At 51.2% G+C, this 18,120-nt stretch overlaps 1 protein-coding gene across 3 annotated transcripts in view; it reads right to left on the bottom strand.

Moving 5' to 3' along the window:
• Positions 1 to 18,120, bottom strand: part of gse1b (Gse1 coiled-coil protein b) — a 285,689-nt gene that overhangs the window by 169,049 nt on the left and 98,520 nt on the right. The window contains exon 1 of one of the 3 annotated variants that reach the window (XM_064313835.1): positions 17,836 to 18,017. The exons of the other annotated variants lie outside the window; for them this stretch is intronic. Coding sequence (XP_064169905.1) covers positions 17,836 to 17,884 — 49 coding nt within the window. The 5' untranslated portion in view covers positions 17,885 to 18,017. Of the gene's footprint in view, positions 1 to 17,835; positions 18,018 to 18,120 lie in introns of those variants that run through there. 3 annotated transcript variants of the gene reach the window in all.

Below are 18,120 nucleotides of genomic sequence, written 5' to 3'. Positions count from 1 at the left end.
CGGATCTTTCATAAGAATTTATGCTAACTGTCTCCTTGCAAAGTCGCGGCCTCGGCGCGGTAAATAGCGAACGATTCCTCTGACATTGCCGTCCTGCCAATAAAACTGTCACCCGGACGCCTGCGGTCTGATGGCCCTTAAGGACAGTTGAAACAAGCCATTAAGTTATCAGGTTTCAGAGCAGAGCCGTGACTGTCTCCGCGTGTGTGTGTGCGTGTGTGCATGTGCCATATGAGTGTGTGTGTGTGTGTATGTGTGTGCGTGTGTGTGTACCTGTGTGTGTGTGTGTGTGTGAGAGAGAGAGAGCATATGTGTGTTCCTGAGTGGGTCAGAGCACCGCGGTGTCTCTCTCTCTCTCTGTGGTAATGGCGGGGCGAGCTCGGTTTCAGTGGGAAGGCCAAGCAGCACTTTCCTCCTGTGTTTACTGAGACTCTCAGTCTCATCCAGTGAAAGGCCAGGGTGGCATTGTTTTACAGACAGGGAAATCAATAGAGGTCGTGTTGTCACTGGCCCTATCTCTCCAAGCAGCAGGCTTGACTGATTGAGCGACTATGGGACGATAGGACCGGGGAGGGGTCACTGACATCTAAGCGGTAGATAACCTTTTTTAAAAAAATGATCTCCCCTACTTAAAATACCCACGATTCTCTGCCCGCACCATTAATCATGTGGGGTAACGGGGGGCGGGGACTGTGGCCCCTACCATGTGGCTCAATATATGAAGTAGGAATTCCTCTGGAGACGTGACCTCTGGCCCCAGAGGTCACCGTGTGATGTCGCGTCATCCTGAGGTGAGGGATTATGGGAAAAAGGGTGTGGCGGCCTGCCTTTGAACCACAAAAGGACACACTATGCCATGGGCTAATGTCTGCAGTGAAAGAGATAAACCGGAGGGCAGAGGACTATATTCAACGCTTGAGGCAAATTTTCCTTGTTTTCTTTTCCCCCGCAACTTTTCCCAAAACCCACTGAGCAGTACATACAGCAGGCTGCTGGTACCGCCTGGATTAAACCTGCCTCTGTAATAACCAAATGACAAATTAGACACACCTAATGATGTCATTATTCACATAGCACTTTTCCATCAGCACAGCAAAGAGTGCTTGGTAAAATACACGAAGAAAGAAATGTTACATTAGCGGACTCGTTGCTGTGCTGATGTCACAGAGAGGTGAAATACTCGATCCGAAAACGAAAACTCATGGCATGTCAGAGCACTGGAAAAAAACATATTTAACTGTATTTAAACTGTAATTTCCATTTCTAATGAATAAACCAGAAAATCTTTACACAACAGAAGATGAGCTGGGGAAAAAGCTGTTTATCTAGAATTAATTTCACATGAATATGAATGTACGCCTCTCAATCTTCATATTTTCATAATTATTCAGGACTACGAGGAATCGCCCTCTAGTCTACAGCACCTAATTAATTAAACCACTATTAAAACTCACTGCCCTGTGGCAAAAGTCATCTAATTAAAAGCTTGTCTTAGTCATGATTTTTCTTTTTTTCCCCTTGTGTCAAGGATTTGAGTCTTCACCCAAAAATGTGCAGATTGCCAAGGAGAAAATAGCTTGCTTCTCATTTTCTTTCACTTTGAAAGCTCTGTTCACGCAGTTGGGGTAGATGGATGATGCTGTCATCTTCTAAAAGACATTTTAGAAACTGCATAAGAAATCAGAACCTCACACAGACAACAAATATCAGTCATCTACAAAGAACAATTTTTGATACTTATTGACTGCAGCTCTAGGCTCCCCTCTCTCTCTGTCATTTTAAGCACACACACACACACACACACACACACGCACACAGACACACGCACGCATGCACACACGCACACACACATCCACACACACACAGACACACGTGCGCACACACACACACGCACACACAAACACAGACACACGTGCACACACACACACACGCACACAAACACAGACACACGTGCACACACACACACACACACACACACACACACACGCACACAAACACAGACACACGTGCACACACACACACACGCACACAAACACAGACACACGTGCACACACACACACACACCGATAAACACAGGGGTACAGAGAGAAAGGAAGGCTTGTGGAAAATGCAACCTGCCCATTTCTCATCCGTTAAAGTAGCATTGGGTGGTCTGCATCAGGTGCCAGGTGCACACCTGCAGGAGCAAGGTCTGCTCACATGCACCCCATTCCCCTGAGACCAACACAAACATCCCTAAAAAGAGACTAAGTGCACAAGAGGGGTCAGGTGACTCACTTTTGGATTAATACAAAAAAAAAAAGATGGCAAAGAAGGCCTGGCTTCACCCAGCCCTGTGAAAACTGAGGCATTGCCCATTACAGCCATTTCATCCCCTTCAGTTAAAGCACACTACAGCCAGATACAGGCAATAGGGCTCACAGAGCACCCATGGCTAACAGTATGAATCTCTGAGAATCACACAGATCTCTTTCACTGCAACTGCAGTCCCACCGTCCATTACATACACAGCGTCACATGGTACAATCTGCACACGGGAAACTCATTAGGAACCCCACACTTATGAATAAAGCTAATCTATATTTACCTCCATCCACAGATATGCATCGTGTTGTTATAGAAACCGGGGAGAAGGTGCGGCGTACAGTACGCCGCCAATCCACAGCCAGGCCTAATTACCGCGCTTCACAATGAATAGTCGCCAACACCTGACCCCATCCATCTCCGTTAGGGAGAGCTGTCCAAATCACTCAGGATCAACCCCATAACGCCAGCCCCTTACAAAGCCAGGATAACAAAGTAGCGGCATCAGAGATGCATTGCGTGGAGATTACAAGCGGGGAATTTACAGTACAATGAGAGGGACAATGGCTCAGAAGCTTCGGGGGGGGGTGGGCGGGGGGGGGGAGCCGGCACTTCAAAGCCCCGTGTGGCTCCTCAGAAGTGCAGACTCCTCAGCTACAGTCGCCGATCGGGCCGGCCTGCCCGCGCTGACAAGACGGTGGAAAATGACAGCTGTGGAGAGAACAGGTACACTGTATAATCATCAATAAATATGCATCAGGCCAGCAGAGCGGCGGAGCTAAAGAGGCTATATTTACCCGCGCGGCCAGCCGCGGCGAAGCATCGCTGAATCCCATCCCGCGGCCGGCCGGGCGGCGCCGCCATATCTCCGCCTCCCCGCGCGGAATGACACATGCCATTTGCCTAAACGAGCGCTCGCCTCCGTCCCGCGGCTCGCTGATGCGGGCGGGCGGGGGGGGGGGCGGCAAGCCGGCTTCCAGACCCGCAAGGTCGCTCCATTTGGGAGTTAATGGTGGCCAAGGACAGGGAGGTTTCTAAAAGCACCCCCCCCTCCCCTCCCCTCCCCTCCCCTCCCCCAGCATAACCCCCCCAAATTTATTTGCCTCTCTGGGAACTTCTGAACTGGACTTGATGGATCTTGTGTTAAAGTGCCAGGTAATGAGTTATGCTGGAGCCAAACTAATTAGGACCCATCAAAGCAGTATTGGGGGGAGGGGTGGGGTAGGGGGAAGCGGTTTGGGGGGTGGGGGGGGGGGGTTGGGGTGTGCTAAGCACTGTAATTCTAGGTCAGATTTTGAGAAACTGCACACTCCAAAATGATTGCAGCCGAAATGTGTTATTTAAGCAATGCTGTCCCCTGTGATGACAATGTAACAATGTAAGATGGGGCCGGGGAACTATTAACTGGAAGGCTGAGGGTTCAAATCCAGGCTGGGGCACTGCCATTGCACTCTTGAGCACTGGGGTACTTTACTGTATCTACTCCAAGGCATATCTACTTGTATAAGCAGACTGCACATAAAAGAGAGAACTGCTTCCCTGGATAGCGGCGAAGCACCCGCTCTAAGCGAATAATATCCTCAGTAAGTAGAGGCATTTTCACTCGGCTCAGAGGGTGGAGGCTCCCATTTTGAGTCTCCTCTGCACGCCGGTCAAAATGGACCAGACGTGAACCGAACACCGGGGAGATTTAAAGGCCGCCAACTGGCCTCTTCGGCACCCAGGATCGCTTTATTTCCCAGCCGCTGACCTTTGCCCCTCCGTCACTCCTGTTTTACCCCCATCGTGTGTCGCCCCCCCCCCTCTCCGCCTGCGTCTGCCGGCTCCTCGGTCCAGCTGGTTTCCATTAGGCCACTCAGAGCCAGGGAGGACCGCGGAAAGAGTGCACCGGCTTAAAACCACGTCACAATCAATCCCTGCTTATTCTCCACAGACCTCCGCGGCACTAATTCATCTGCGCTAAGAGACTTAATGCTGATTCTATCAACGGAGCAAGCCAAAAAAATAAATAAATAAATAAATAAAAAAAGTATTATGGTAATAGCCTACTGTCCACATTTAGAGGCTAATTTAATTAATTTACTTCCAAAATCACACACGGCTTTAGGTCAAATTAACTCAGCTCCCCCAGTGGATTCATAAAAATAAAATCCACAACAGTAATGATAACATTAATACTCTTTTAGGCTCCAGAGAGGGGAGGAAAGCATTTTGTGAATGGGACATTACTCTAATTTTATTTAGGCCCAACACAAGGGAGAGGGCTGAACGTATGCGCGCGGCACTTACTTAACGTGTGCTTGAATAATACATTAGTGACCGAGATGAATTATTCAGGAGCAAATATCATTTAACAAAGGGGATCTACCAGCAGGGAGTTCAAGTCCGCCGGAGAGCAAAGAATATGTGATTTCGGGGTGATCCAGAAGACCATCTGAAAAGCAGCAAGCCAGACTCAGCCTTCAATAAAAGGATCCTGTTTGCAAAGAGGGACAGCATGCGGCGGGCCATTATTTGACATTTCTGAGTAGAAACCTCAGAGAAGGGGGGGGGGGTGGGGGGTTGTTGTGGGGGGACTAGCGAAATCTGCCTGGCTCCAAGGAATTTTGCACCTCCTTAGAGAAGCCACTCATTTTCTCCCCCAGGCCTATTGTCTGGGGCTCCAGCACAGATGGAGAAGCATTTTGTGCTAAAGCAGCGTCTGGACTCAGAGTTTCCCCCTGGTGGTCAGGCAGTGTAGTGCTCACCATGAAAGGAGAAGACATGGGTGGCTGGTGTTAGACTCTCTATATCTCACCAGTGATTCTTACAAAAAATTCTACCATCATTTCCCCTGTCCCTGTCCCTCTCTCTCTCTCTCTCTCTCTCTCACAGACACACACAGACACACAAAACGAAAACACACACACACACACAGTTTTCCCTGGAATGGGAGTAGTCTGCACAGAACTATGTTAACTCAAGAATATTTGCATAGAAGGGGAGGACATGCTGCTGTCACAAGATGAGGAAGTGACACGGTACAGCTTAAGTCTCAAACTCTCAAACAAAGTGCACACACACGCCATGCACACACACATACATAAATCCATGCGCAAGCAAACAGAAATAGCAGCAGCACACATTCAGAGGCACACCATAGGCACACATGCACGCACACAAGCACACCTGCACGCATTCACACTCACACACACGTAGACACATACACACACACGTGTGCCCGCGCACACAAACACACTCGCACGTACGTGCACGTACACACACATATACACACACGCACACACATACACACACGTAGACACACACACACACACACACTCACACACACACACACACACGCACGTGCACGTACACACACACATACACACACGTAGACACACACACACGCGCACACACACGTACACACGCACACGCACACACTCACACACACACACGTACACACACACACACACACACCCCAGACAGAAGCTGTGGCGACAGGGGGAGGGCCGCTGAAAAGCTTCCAGTTGTTGTTCCGTTTCGCCTCACGCGGTGCCGTCGGCAGGGTATCAACTGCTCAAACATTTAAGCAGAGAGACTAAGAGCCTCACAGAGCGTGCGACACAGAATTAACACTGAGAGAGAGAAGAGTGATTATAGAGCGGGATGCTCCACGCATCCCAGCATCCCCTGCAGGAGGAGCCGGGGATAATCACGCATGATCCGCTGAGGGAGAGAGAGGGCTGAGAAAGAGAGAGACGAAAATGAAAGGACCGAGTCGAGCATCAACAAGCATCCCGGCGTGGACTTTCATGTCCTCTTTTTTTTAAAGACACGCAGGAGGAATCACCTGGAGTGCTACAAGGAAAAGCACTTAGTCGGCGGAAACCGCGGCGAATTCCGGAGAGCCGCGATTGGCCGTGTCGGTGGCTGGGGGGGGGCTTTTTCGCGGAGACAGACGCCCCGCGACGGCTGCCTCACGAAAGGGAACCCTCCGTGCCCACCGCAGGCACGGCACGGCACCGCAGACACGCTCACACCGTCCCGTTAGCAAACGGAGCGTGCCCCGCCCGCCCGCCCGCCCCCCTACCCGCTCGCCCGCTCGCCCGCGCGTGCATGTGCGCAGCCACAGCGGAGCTAATGGACAATCCGATGCCGTCAGGATCACGCCCTTCTCCTTTCGTGCCGCTCGCCCACCATTACTGTCAAAATCGGGAGGCAGGAGTACCCAGCGCACGGACGAAAATCCGCTACCCTGCCCCAATTATCAGTCAGCAGAGACCGTTTCCCTGCTTCTATTTTTAGTCAGACAAAAACAAATCAATCAGGCCAGCGTTTATAAACGGACACACAAATATATGGACTGAAACAGTAGCTTACTACAGCTTAAGGCGGTTAGTAGTTTAGAGTAGCATACTGTATTCCTGAGTAGCCAAGAATACAAGGGCTAGTATTAACATGTCCAGTGCAGTAACAGGGACTTTCCAATTAAACAGGTGTGTTTTTAAATGAACAGTTTATCAAAAATAGGCGACAACTGCATTGAATACAATTAGTCACAGCACCACATTTATGTTTAAATAGAATTAATCGCCAAGCCAAATACACCTTCAAATTCGAGAAACATAGAAACACAGTGAAGTAAAGGTGAAGTACAAGAAAACATGCAATTTTTATTTTCCCCTGTTATATGAGTGCAATGCTCCTTGGAAGCTCCAGCTCCATCAAAAGCTGAAGGACTGTAAACTGCACTGGTATCACTGTCCAGTGTTTATGTGCCAGATGATGCTGCATTCTGTTCAGTGAGACCACACCTGACAGAGGGGCCAGATAAGAGAGTTCCAGCATCTAATCGTCCTGATAGACCTGCATACAGAGGCTGCTCTTCCCTCCACCACAGAGCTCCTCACTGTGTGGCTGCTGGGATTACACTCATTCCAGGCTGGCTGAAACTGCAGGGGAAAGACAACTGCAGTGGCCCAAGCTGTGCTATACATACACGCGTACACACACACACACACACATGCACACACACAAGCATACATACATACACACACACACACCTACACACACATGCATACATACATACACACACACACACATACACACATATGCATACACACACACACATACTGTACACTCACACATATACACAGACACACGCAAATGCACACACACACACACACACAGACACACCTGCACACACACACACACACACCTACACACACATGCACACACACACACACACACGCACACACACACAGGCATGCTCACAGAGCCCTCCATCGCTGCAGGAACCCGCAAACGCATGGGTCAGGGAGGAATAAAAAGTAGTGCCGACGGTTAACCTTCTCACAACGTTAACGGGAGACAGAAGCAACGCGTCAGTGTTTCTGCAGCGTCACTGCAAGGTTCTGAAGGCGTCAGAGACTCCGGCAAGGTTACAACGAAATAAAAAGACACGCGCAGAGCAGAAAGGTCAGATGTGGCGAAGAGACGTGAGGAATTCTGATGCGAAGGTGTGGATCACAACAGGGCGGGTGACGCAGGTCCACTGAGTCACACATGGGCCTATACAAAAGGAGCTGGCCGAACGGCAGGAACACGCTTCACTACCCTGGTCACGTGACCGGGCGCTGTGTGTGAACCCCGCGGGCACACTGCCGGCATTGTACCAGAGAAGCCACACCCGCGATCTCTCCTCTGACCCTCGCGATGGTCCTTCCTCTGCGCGCGGTCAAAGGACAGCGTCATCTCAGCAGCCCCGAGGAAGAGCCGGAGGAAGTCCGAGGCTCCCTCTCGCCCTTCGAAGTGGAACTTTCCCACAGACGAGAGAGCGTCGAAATCTAGTCAGGTGCGCCTCTGAGGCGAAGATCTGAGGCGGTGGAACGCGGGGCGCCCCGAGCGCTCGCCCCCCTTTAACGCGGAACCCGCCGAGGCCGCCGGGCGGCTAAATTAAGACGCAGGAAACCGCGGCAGCGCGGCGAGGCGGGTTCCTGTTAACGTGCGGTCGACGCGCATCAGCAGCGCGGGGCGGGGGCGGCGTGAAACGCATCGGCGACAGGCCCCGCCGAGGCATTTACGCGAACAAAAGCGCCACCGCAACACATCACAGCACAGATACGCGATTAAGCCTGTTTTTTTATTTTTATTTTTTATTGCAGAACTGAAAGCGTCACTTCAAGACCGGGCGAGGTACGAAGCAGCTAATTTAGTCGAGGCGCTCGCATCCGAATTGATTTTATTTTGATGGGAACCATCCTCGCGTTGGCGTAAGAGTTAACAGCCGCACGCTAAGGCACGGAAACGCAACTACAGGCAGACGGAATTTTTGCAAAAATGCAACACCGCTTCAGAAACAGACGCGAACAGTATTTTCATAACGCTTTTCACGTGGTTTGTTTACGCTGGTTTACTGAGGCAAAGCGTACACGGGACAGCGAAGGATCAATGAAATCAGCCGATGTTCAGAATTAAAACAGAGGAGTTTCTTACACGAAATGAGAAAAGCACACTGCAGTAGGAGCAGTACTATCCAGGAGAACGAGAGGGGTGTTTAAGGTCCTGTAATAAGTAGCTGGGGCTCTGTTTTGGGGCGTCCCCGTGGGCCGTGTGCACGTGTTGGGCCGGGGAGCAGCAGGTGCGGAGGTTTGTTTTGGCAGACCGGGCGGCCCGGCCCGAGGAAACGGCACATTAGCAGCCCACTTTAACGGCCCCGCACGCCGTACACGGCGAGCCGTCACCAGGCCGGACGCGCGTGAGAACACACACACACACACACCTGGCCGCTTCCAAGAAAAACGAGAACAGGTCTGTTTTTAAGGGGATACCCCCAAAAAGGAAAAAAGGAAAAAAGGAAAAAAATAATCTTACGGTCAAAAACCCTTGGAACTGCTGCGGGCGAAACGCAACCCTCTTTTTTAACGTTTGAATTAGGGCCAATCACAGCCTGGAGCTGAGAGGAACCTTACAGTATGAGACTGAGCAAGCAGCCCTTTTTAAACGCAGTTACTTTATTTAAATTCCTGACTAATGCTCGAGTCCTGAGAGCGATTCAGGTTGCCGGGAGGAGACCCGGGTGCAGTACATAAACGCGGGTCGCCCGCGGTTACGCCCTCGGGACGTCCCGCGACGTTGACTGCGTAGGCCGAGCGGAGAGGCACCTGGCATTCGGGCCAATCTGCGCAGAAACGAGAAGGGATGCGGGTGTCACTGCGGTGAATTACACGAAAATGAAACTGTCTCGGGGGTCAGAGGTGACAGACGCGTGCCAGACAGGGGGGGTGGCAGTGGGGGGGGGGGGGTGGAGGTGCTGGGGGGGTGGGGGGTTTCGGGCGGTGGTGAACGCATTTACTCTGGCTGGACCCTTGATCCGATATTGATTTATGGTGCTTGTTGGGGCTTTTGTTCGTTTTTTATACTTTCATACACCAACCTCTCCAACCCGGTCCCATCTAGCCTTCTAACCACCCACAGTCCTTTTATCAATCAAATAACCCAGACTGAGCTACTGATACAACAACAAAATAAAAATCTATAAAAATCTGTAAGATGGTGGATTCTATATAGTAGGCAAACGGAGGACATCTTATTCAGCCACAGTGCATGCCCAAAAAGGGATACAACTTTCAATTCTTTTCAATAATTTCACAATCAACAAAATGCTCAATTTGCATGCATTCACACAGTCTCACATGGACACTATACCTGTACACATGCAGAGTACCTTGCCCAAGGACACAGAAGTCTTATCCTTGATTCAAACCAAGAACCTATAGCTTACAAGATTCAACATGCTACAACTTCCAATGTTATTTTATTTACATGCAATACATTCCATGTAAGAATGAAATTTTGCATTCAGTTTTAAACACACCTCTGCTGGCACAAGAGAACACAGCTGCAGTGCCAGGGCTCCATAAATACGGATTTGTGAGGTGAAAACCGCCAATAAGGTTTGTTTACAGAGAAACATGAGAACGCGGCAAATGGATGGAAAAGCCTTGTTTCCAATGCTAAAAGAAAAAAAAAATTCCTTTTGATTATGCACCCAAACAGGAAATAAAAAGCTTTATGGTCCTGCGCAGGAGGGACGTGGAGAGCCTGAGATGGAGCTTTTTAAATGAAGATACGATACAAATGCAACACTGCAGAGGAACAGATGCCTTCTGGATGTGCGCAGACAGCTGGGGATAGCCGACAGAACATCACCTGCCTGCATTTACAAGAACAAGCCCTCATTTTTCAGAAATGTAACACACACTGAATGTTCTTGCAACCACACCTTTTATTTGAGTATTACATCATCCTTAAAAGCAGAAGGCACAAAGTGTGACGCAAAAGTAGCCAAGGCGACGAAATTATCCCGTCTAATGTGCTAGCTCTACACTGAATTCATCAGCGATGTCCATGAGTTAAGACCATGAGAAGAAGAAAAAAAAAAAGGAAAAAAATCCAAGAAACTGATTAACATCAAAGCACGAAACACACTTGAGAAAAGACTCAAAACACACTCTTGTCACTGCTTTAATTAATGCAGTTTAGTTAAATTCTACTTATTAAGAAACAGAGGTAACTCATTATTTTTGAAAGTGTTTTGGGAGTGTTGGTAGCAGCATATGCAGTGTGAGGCAGGCGATCACCGAAGATATTATTAAAATCCGTGTGAAGCCATTAAAGTCAGCGTGATGATAACTGCAGTCATTAAAAGACGGGACTGGGTCTGGGTATCATTGCGGAAAGTGTTGAGATCTCATAACCTAATTAAATACATTTCCCCAGCGTTCTACTGAAAAACTCTAATGATGAGATGTTCACTGCCTGCCTTATCCAAAAAAAAAAAAAAAAGAGAAAAAAGTTATTGCTTTGGAAGTAACAAACCAATACATAGATGAACCTCCATGAGCAGTGATCCATTTTTAAGAAGACAGATAAAAGTTGGAAGAGAGAAGCCTTGGATGTTTGGTGACTGTGAACTGTTTACTGCAGCTAAGAGAGGCGACTTGTCTTACCCAGCGGCTGCACCTGTTTGATACACACAAAAGCAGTGTGTGTGTGTGTGTGTGTGTGCATGCATCTGCGTGCGTGTGTGTGTGTGTGTGTGTGTGTACGCTTCTGTATGTGTGTGTGTGTGTGTGTGTGTGTTCACTTTGTACTGCCTTTCCATGCTAATAAGCCAGGGTCTGCAGCTCCATTTGTCTATTTCAGGACACATACCAGCATAATGACATTATGACTGGTGGACAGCATTCAGTTTGAACAAAGAACGTGGCGTGGACAAAGAAACGGCTGACTCATCCTCAGATTCAAAACCCAGAGAAACACCGTGATGGGATTCAGTATGAAAGTGCGTATGATAACCTCATTTAACTTGTCGTCACATCTAACTGTCACAGCCTCCGTGGATCTTTTATGCAAACAGGTATTTTATGCAGTTTATTTCAGCATAACACTGCCTCCCTAGCCCAGGGCTACTGAAATCTGGCCCTCGAGGCACCAGTCGCACGGCTCATTTTCATTCTTTCCCTCTAATCGGGACTGAATTTAAAGCTGGGACAGCAGGTAAGTTAAATCTCTGGCCAATCAGCGGTATTAGCCTATCAGGTAGGGAAAAATAACATGTGAATGAGCCCACCCTAGGCTCTGCGCAGAGAGTTCTTGACCAAACCAAACTGCTGCAGCTATGCCCCTGTTCCCCTTCTCAGAAACGCCAACGTGTCCTCCAAAACTGAAGAGGGCGCTGTGGTGGGTGACAACACAGGGGACCCACCCTGGAGGCCCTGGCAGCCTGCCTCAGAAATGCCGTTAAAGTCACATGACTGTTTGAAACACCGGTCGGTCGATTCAGCTAAGATAGGGGGATTAAATTGGTATCACCACAAAAGCAGAAGTTCTCTAAACACAACTCTATGGCTTCGACGAGAGAAACCCTCATAGAGGAAGAGGGAAAAATTCTAAATCATACCTGACTTCCTTTTTCTTACCAAAGAATCAGAATGACTTAGACACCGTGCCTCTTATCTCTATTCTTAATCCTTATCAGTAGTTCTCATTTTTGTTCACACGGTTTTGCAGCAACTACCAGTGCTACAGCTGTATATTCAGAACTGTGAATCACGTGTTTGGGACAGATTCTGTTAATACTCATTCTGTCTCTCCATGAGTTTCCTATGTGCGTTTGAAGTCAGCGTAAAGTCACAACACCCTGGAGAGTGACAGCACACTATTGAGTGTTAGATAAACTGCACAGGGCCTCCTCAGGCCCTCGCTGCTTCTTCCATCGCCGTACGGCAGATGCAAACTACAAAAAATATTTCTGAAAAGCTGCTTTTGAGTTGACTTTTCCCCCCCTCTGGTTACCAGTTCCATGTTTAGAGAAGACTTAGGGGTGTGCTCCAATTGCAGTGCAGCTGCAAACAGTCCTATGCAAAAAGGCCAAAATGCAAAACCCACGCTACATACAAAGGTTGTTCATGACCAAAGACCATTTTCCTATTATGATGTATTTTTGTCTTACTCTCTTTGAGTGAGCACACAGCTTTTTCCTGCACAATCACAGTAATGTCATCATTGCCTTAGGAATCACTTCACCGTGTTGTGTTGAGAAGGAGAATGAGAGAGCTCAGAAAGCGCTATCCAGCCTCTCTAAATGCACACCTTCTTTTGTGTGTCACAGGGATCAAAGGTCTCTGACACCAGCAGGACTTGAGCTACTAACATTCCTGTCCCAAACACAGTGGTGTTCAAACCAGCTGTCATTTTCTCAAAAGTGTTTCATTGATTTAATGCTGAGCTCACACCGATTCAAAATGCTGACCTGGATGCAGTTAGACTGAAGTTGACTACACACACGTGAGCACATTCTCTCCCTCTCCCTCTCCCTCTCTCTCTCCCTCTCTCTCTCTCTCTCTCCCTCTCTCACACACACAAACACACACACCCCATATGCGCACACGCACACACACACACACACACACACAGACCGCCAGCCGTTGACATTCCCAAAGCCTCCACACGTGACCTCGGAAACCACACAAACACACTGGAGCAGATTGGAGTCAGAGACGGGGCCGCCCCCGCCCCCCCGCCGCCCCTCCCCCCCTCCCCCCTTCCCCCTCACCAGCAGGGCTATCCGAGCGCATTCCTGGGGTGAGGCTCTCGCCCCGCCAAAACCAGCCCGTGCCGCGGCCCGCTGGGACAGAGCCTCTCAGGCTCCAGAGCGCCGGGCCTCTCGGACGGCGGGTTAACTCCGCGGCGGCGGCGGTGGCGGTGGTGGCGGCGAGGTCCCCGCTCTCAGCCCGCCCTCCCTCACTAGCCCACGGACCAGTAAATAACAATGGCGGCCAAAAAAAAAGCCTCAAAGCACCCGATCGCACAGCAGCCCCCTTAATCCTGATCCTCCTCGCCACTTCACACGGCCGCCAAACCCCTTCAGAGCTCGCCGTTTCCAATTACAGGGTCGTAGGTCAGCCGACCCCAGACCCCGGGGGTCACAGGGGGGGAGCCCCAAGGGACCAGGCTGAACACCTGTTTCAGGAGAATGTGGGAGGTCTGAGGTGAAATATTAAAAGAAGGCCATTCCGTTTCACAACCTGAGAAGGTGACACGCAACGAAGCGATGTCTACAAACTACCACCTGAAGGGCTTTGGGGATGCGCAAAGTTACTTGTTGAAGCTAGCAGAACTCAACTGCCAATCGTCCGGGTCAACTCTCAGCAAATCAAACTAAAAGTGGAGAATCTTCTAACTGAACGAGCAGCACGAGAAAAGCATTTACGAAATGTGCACAGTATATTGATGTCTTCTAAATTGCTCTCTGATTTCTCTCAACAAGGCACTTCAACCTTCAGGAATAAACTCCAATCAGTCGAGGAGGACATTCAACAGTACTTCTACTACTACATCTTATCACTACTAGAGCTACAATAAACAGCAGTCATACGGTATATAGAAGTTCCTGAGTAATATTCACATTCCTAATAGTGGCTTGAAAATACAAGCTATTACCCTCAGTACACTCAGAAAGTCACGTGGGTCAAATGTTTATTCTCATAAATGGTTTGATCTTGCTGTGAACACAAAGCCCGACGGGGTTTGTTTCTCCGAGTTGAAAGGGTTTCTGGAGCTCACAGCACAGTCCCGCACTGACCACGAGAGACAGAGTCGACGTTAGCCGCGGCACGAGCAAACAACGCAGCGGGAGAACTCCCCCGTACGAGCGGAGCCAGTCCTGTAATTACACCTCGTTTCTGGTTTTCTAAACGAGCGGCTCGCCAAACGCAAATCAGCCGACTGAAGGGGGGGGGGCGTTTGGCTCCAGGCAAGAAACCGTTTTTTTTTTATTTTTTATTTTTTTCCCAAGTAAACAGTGAAAAACCTCCAGGAGGGCTTCCCGGCGGTATGGCGGTATTCTCGTTGGAAGCGTTCCCCCCCGTTTCCCCCGAGCGACGGCGGGCAGCCTGTGGAATGTTCCCTCACCTCCGGGAGCCGCGCAGGCGGGCGACCAATCAGCCTGGAACGAGGCGCCGTCCAACGCAACCAGGAGTAACCGCACGGCGCGGCGCCCCAGGCCGGCAGAACCACCGCCGCAGAATTCCGAACGCGGAGTGCCGGGGCCTGGCAGGGTAGGGCGAGGGGGGGGGGGGGGGGGGAGGGGGGCAGGGAACTCTGGGAACTGCAGCTCTGATCTTTCGGGCCCCAAGTGGATGTCATGGAAAAAGACAGAGGGAGCAATTTAGAGGTGGGGTAAGACAGTGGAGGTTCGGGAAGCTTAAGTTTCCCCGTTCCCCACCCCCCCCACCCCGACTGGGTGGTCTTTGTGGGGTGCCGGTGAGGATGCTCAGGACCAGCGGTGACTTTGCAGTGGGAGCAGCTGCATAGCGGATCAGCTCACTCACCCCCCAGTCCTCCAGCAGGGGGGGGGCGCGGACTTGGAGGAGAGTCAGGCCTGAGGTTATCTCTGCTGATGTCGCCGCTGTCGCTGTTGACACGTACAAAGCCTCGTGCCCCGAATCTGCACCCCAGCCGCCCCCCCCCCCCCCCCAGACCACCCCCTCCTTCCCTCTGCTGCAAGTTAAAGCACAACCTTCTGTCCTCCCTGCGAGAGACTAATGACCCTGGCGTGGAGCCGAAGCCACTGTCTCCTGCCTAATCCCCCCTGCCCCGCAGCCTCGCCAGCCCTTTTTTTCTGCAGCAGAAAAATTTGTCTGGGATGTTTTTTCCCACCCCCTCCCCCCCTCCTCCTCCCTCCCCCCTCCCCCTCCCCCCCCCCCCTCGCTCCTCCCCCTCGCTCCGGCTCGCCCCTTCGCTCGGAGAGCCTGTCAGTGCCACGGGAGGAACAGCGGCAGCTCAGAGGAGGCGCTCAGCTGAGAGAGAGAGAGAGAGGCTGAGCGAGCGCGACGGGAGATTCTGCCAGTCCCGCGTGGCAACTCAGACCCCCCCCCCCCCCCCAACCCCCCACCCCATTATTCATCTCCACAGCAGCCACAGTTCACTGTCACTTGTTGCCCACCCTCCCCGCTGCCACCCTTACGGTGTGAGATCCAGGATGATGAGTTACTCATCCCCTCCTCTCACTTCCAGCTTAGGCCTGATCTGCAGTTCTCCCGTGACTACAGCGGTATCCCACCACCCCCCTCCGCCCCCCTGCCCCTGCCGCCACGCCCCCCCCCCACCGCCATCTGGGATCATTCACCCTGGGCGTGCTGGTGGTGGTGGTGGGCTAATTTCCTTTAAGAGGCTGCATCTCCTCACTTTGTTTGCGCGTCATGGGAAGCGCAGAGGGCTCAGCTCACCGGCTCCTGCGGTAAGAGCCCGGCGTCCGGCGACACCGCGAGCAAACGGCACAGCCCGGTTATCTCCCGGCGCTCAGACCCGCCCGTCTGCCGCCATTCTCCGAGCGGGTCGGGGTCACTTTTCCCAATTTTAAAAGCGGGCGCGTGCAAACACACCGCACAATTACCTCTCACAAACTCAGACAATGGCTCCTATTGTGCGTGTTTGCAATGGAGAGATTGCCCACTCAGAATTGCAGCACTTGTGCAGGTTCAACACCAGCAGCCATTTCAAAACGATGAGCGGAAAGCTAATGAGACCAACAGCGTGTGGAATTCAGTGAGATAAATTCGGGCCAAGGAAAGCTGATCAGAAAATAGTGAATTAAATAAAAACAATCCTTCCATTTAAAGCAATAACCTTAATAAGCGTCGGACTTGAAGGACGTTCAGCTTTACTGAACAGGCGATTTTTTGTTGCATCCTTTCAGGCAGATTTTTTAAAAAGCGCATGATGGAATCTATGCCACCGATACGGCGCACACAGTACTGCCTTTGAAAAGCTGGTCATCGCCACTCTAGGCCATCAGTGAGTCATTTAGGCTGAGCGGCAGCGCAGTGCGGTGATCAGCGAACACGTCCTGGAAGTCCAAGGCCGTGGATCTGATTCCCAGCAGGGTCACTGCCATTGTGCCCTTGAGTAAGGTACTTAACCTTTGCATACGACTGTCCGCTTAATGTCAAAATGTAATTTAGTATATGGAGGGGGGTGGGGGGGGGGGTGACGCAGGGCTGAGTTGTACCGCCACCAGCAGCCACCTGACGTTACACTGGGAGCCCATCTATCCCAGCATGCACTGCTGGGGGCAATAAATCATCAACGGGGCGATGTTTCCAGGGGAAGAAAGAGGAGGGGACTTGCAGGAAAGCCGAACTTGACCCTCCTCGTCTCTGGAGAGGTAATGGAGCGCCGCTGCGTGCGCCGCTATGAGTCATCAGCGCTTTCTCTTCCCGGTTTCAGCGAGGGAGCGGGCGGGCGGCGTTCTGCAGGAGGTGGGCGGCCGGCACCGCGCTCCTCTCACCTTCCCCCCTCGCTGGGGCCGTGGAAACCCAGCAGGTGCTCACTCGGGGCAGAGAAGGATAAAGAGGTCTGCTGTGGAGTACAGCGCTGGCCTCCTCCTCCTCAGTCTCAGACTCCCCTGTTTTACTCACAGCCCCTGACTGCAGCTCTGACTACGAGCGCCTGTGAGTCTGACTCAGCGTACCTGTCCTCGGGTTCTCCCCAGGTAGCCATCGTCAGAGCTCCGGTCGCTGCAGTCGGGCCCCAATAAACACCCCTGGGCGAAGTCAGAGGCCAGCTTTTCCCCGCCCCACACCTGCTGGAGGGCGAGCCCTCCGCCTCCCCAATGTCACCTCCGGCAGGCAGAAGCACCGCGGTCGGTAACGCGGAATCATTTCTCTTTTTCGTTTCGCAGCAGTGCCCACGCTTGTTTTTCTGTTTTTTGTTTTTTGTTTTTGTTTTTGCGGACGTTGCTAAAAAAGGAGCCGGGCTGTCTGTCTGTGGCGCGCGACTGCATGACGCTGAAAGGCGCCATATTTCCGCAGCGGCGCGAGTCTTTAATCACACCTAGCTCCACGCCGCGCGGCGGCGGCGGCATTATCGCCTGTGCAACAACGGCAGGGTCACGTGACGCTCAAACACAAGCCCTGGAAACAGCGCTGCAGAGGAGGAGGAAGAGAAGGAGGAGGAGGTGAAAGGGGGGGAGAAGCTGAGCCCTACCAAAGTGCCGCTGATTCCTCCAGCCGCTCAGTCTCCTGTGATCCTCCATCACACCTTCTTCTTCTGCCTGCTCCAGCTGACCAACGGCACACTAGCACCACACACCGCAGTCTCCAGTGCAGTGATGTCACATGTTGGGTGTCAGGGTGGGTGTGAGAGTGACTGTATCAGCCTCCGCGACTGTAAAAGTTCTCCGCCACCGTCTACTTCCTGGTTCAGAATCAACGTTACTCACGCTGTGAATTTGAAAAATTTCCTCTCTACATTATTATTAAAAATTTTTTA

Source organism: Anguilla rostrata, chromosome 16 (genome assembly GCF_018555375.3).
Source record: "Anguilla rostrata isolate EN2019 chromosome 16, ASM1855537v3, whole genome shotgun sequence".
Lineage (NCBI taxonomy): Eukaryota > Metazoa > Chordata > Actinopteri > Anguilliformes > Anguillidae > Anguilla > Anguilla rostrata.
The sequence above is the reverse complement of the archived record's forward strand: the minus strand, read 5'-3'. Positions and strand labels throughout refer to the sequence as shown.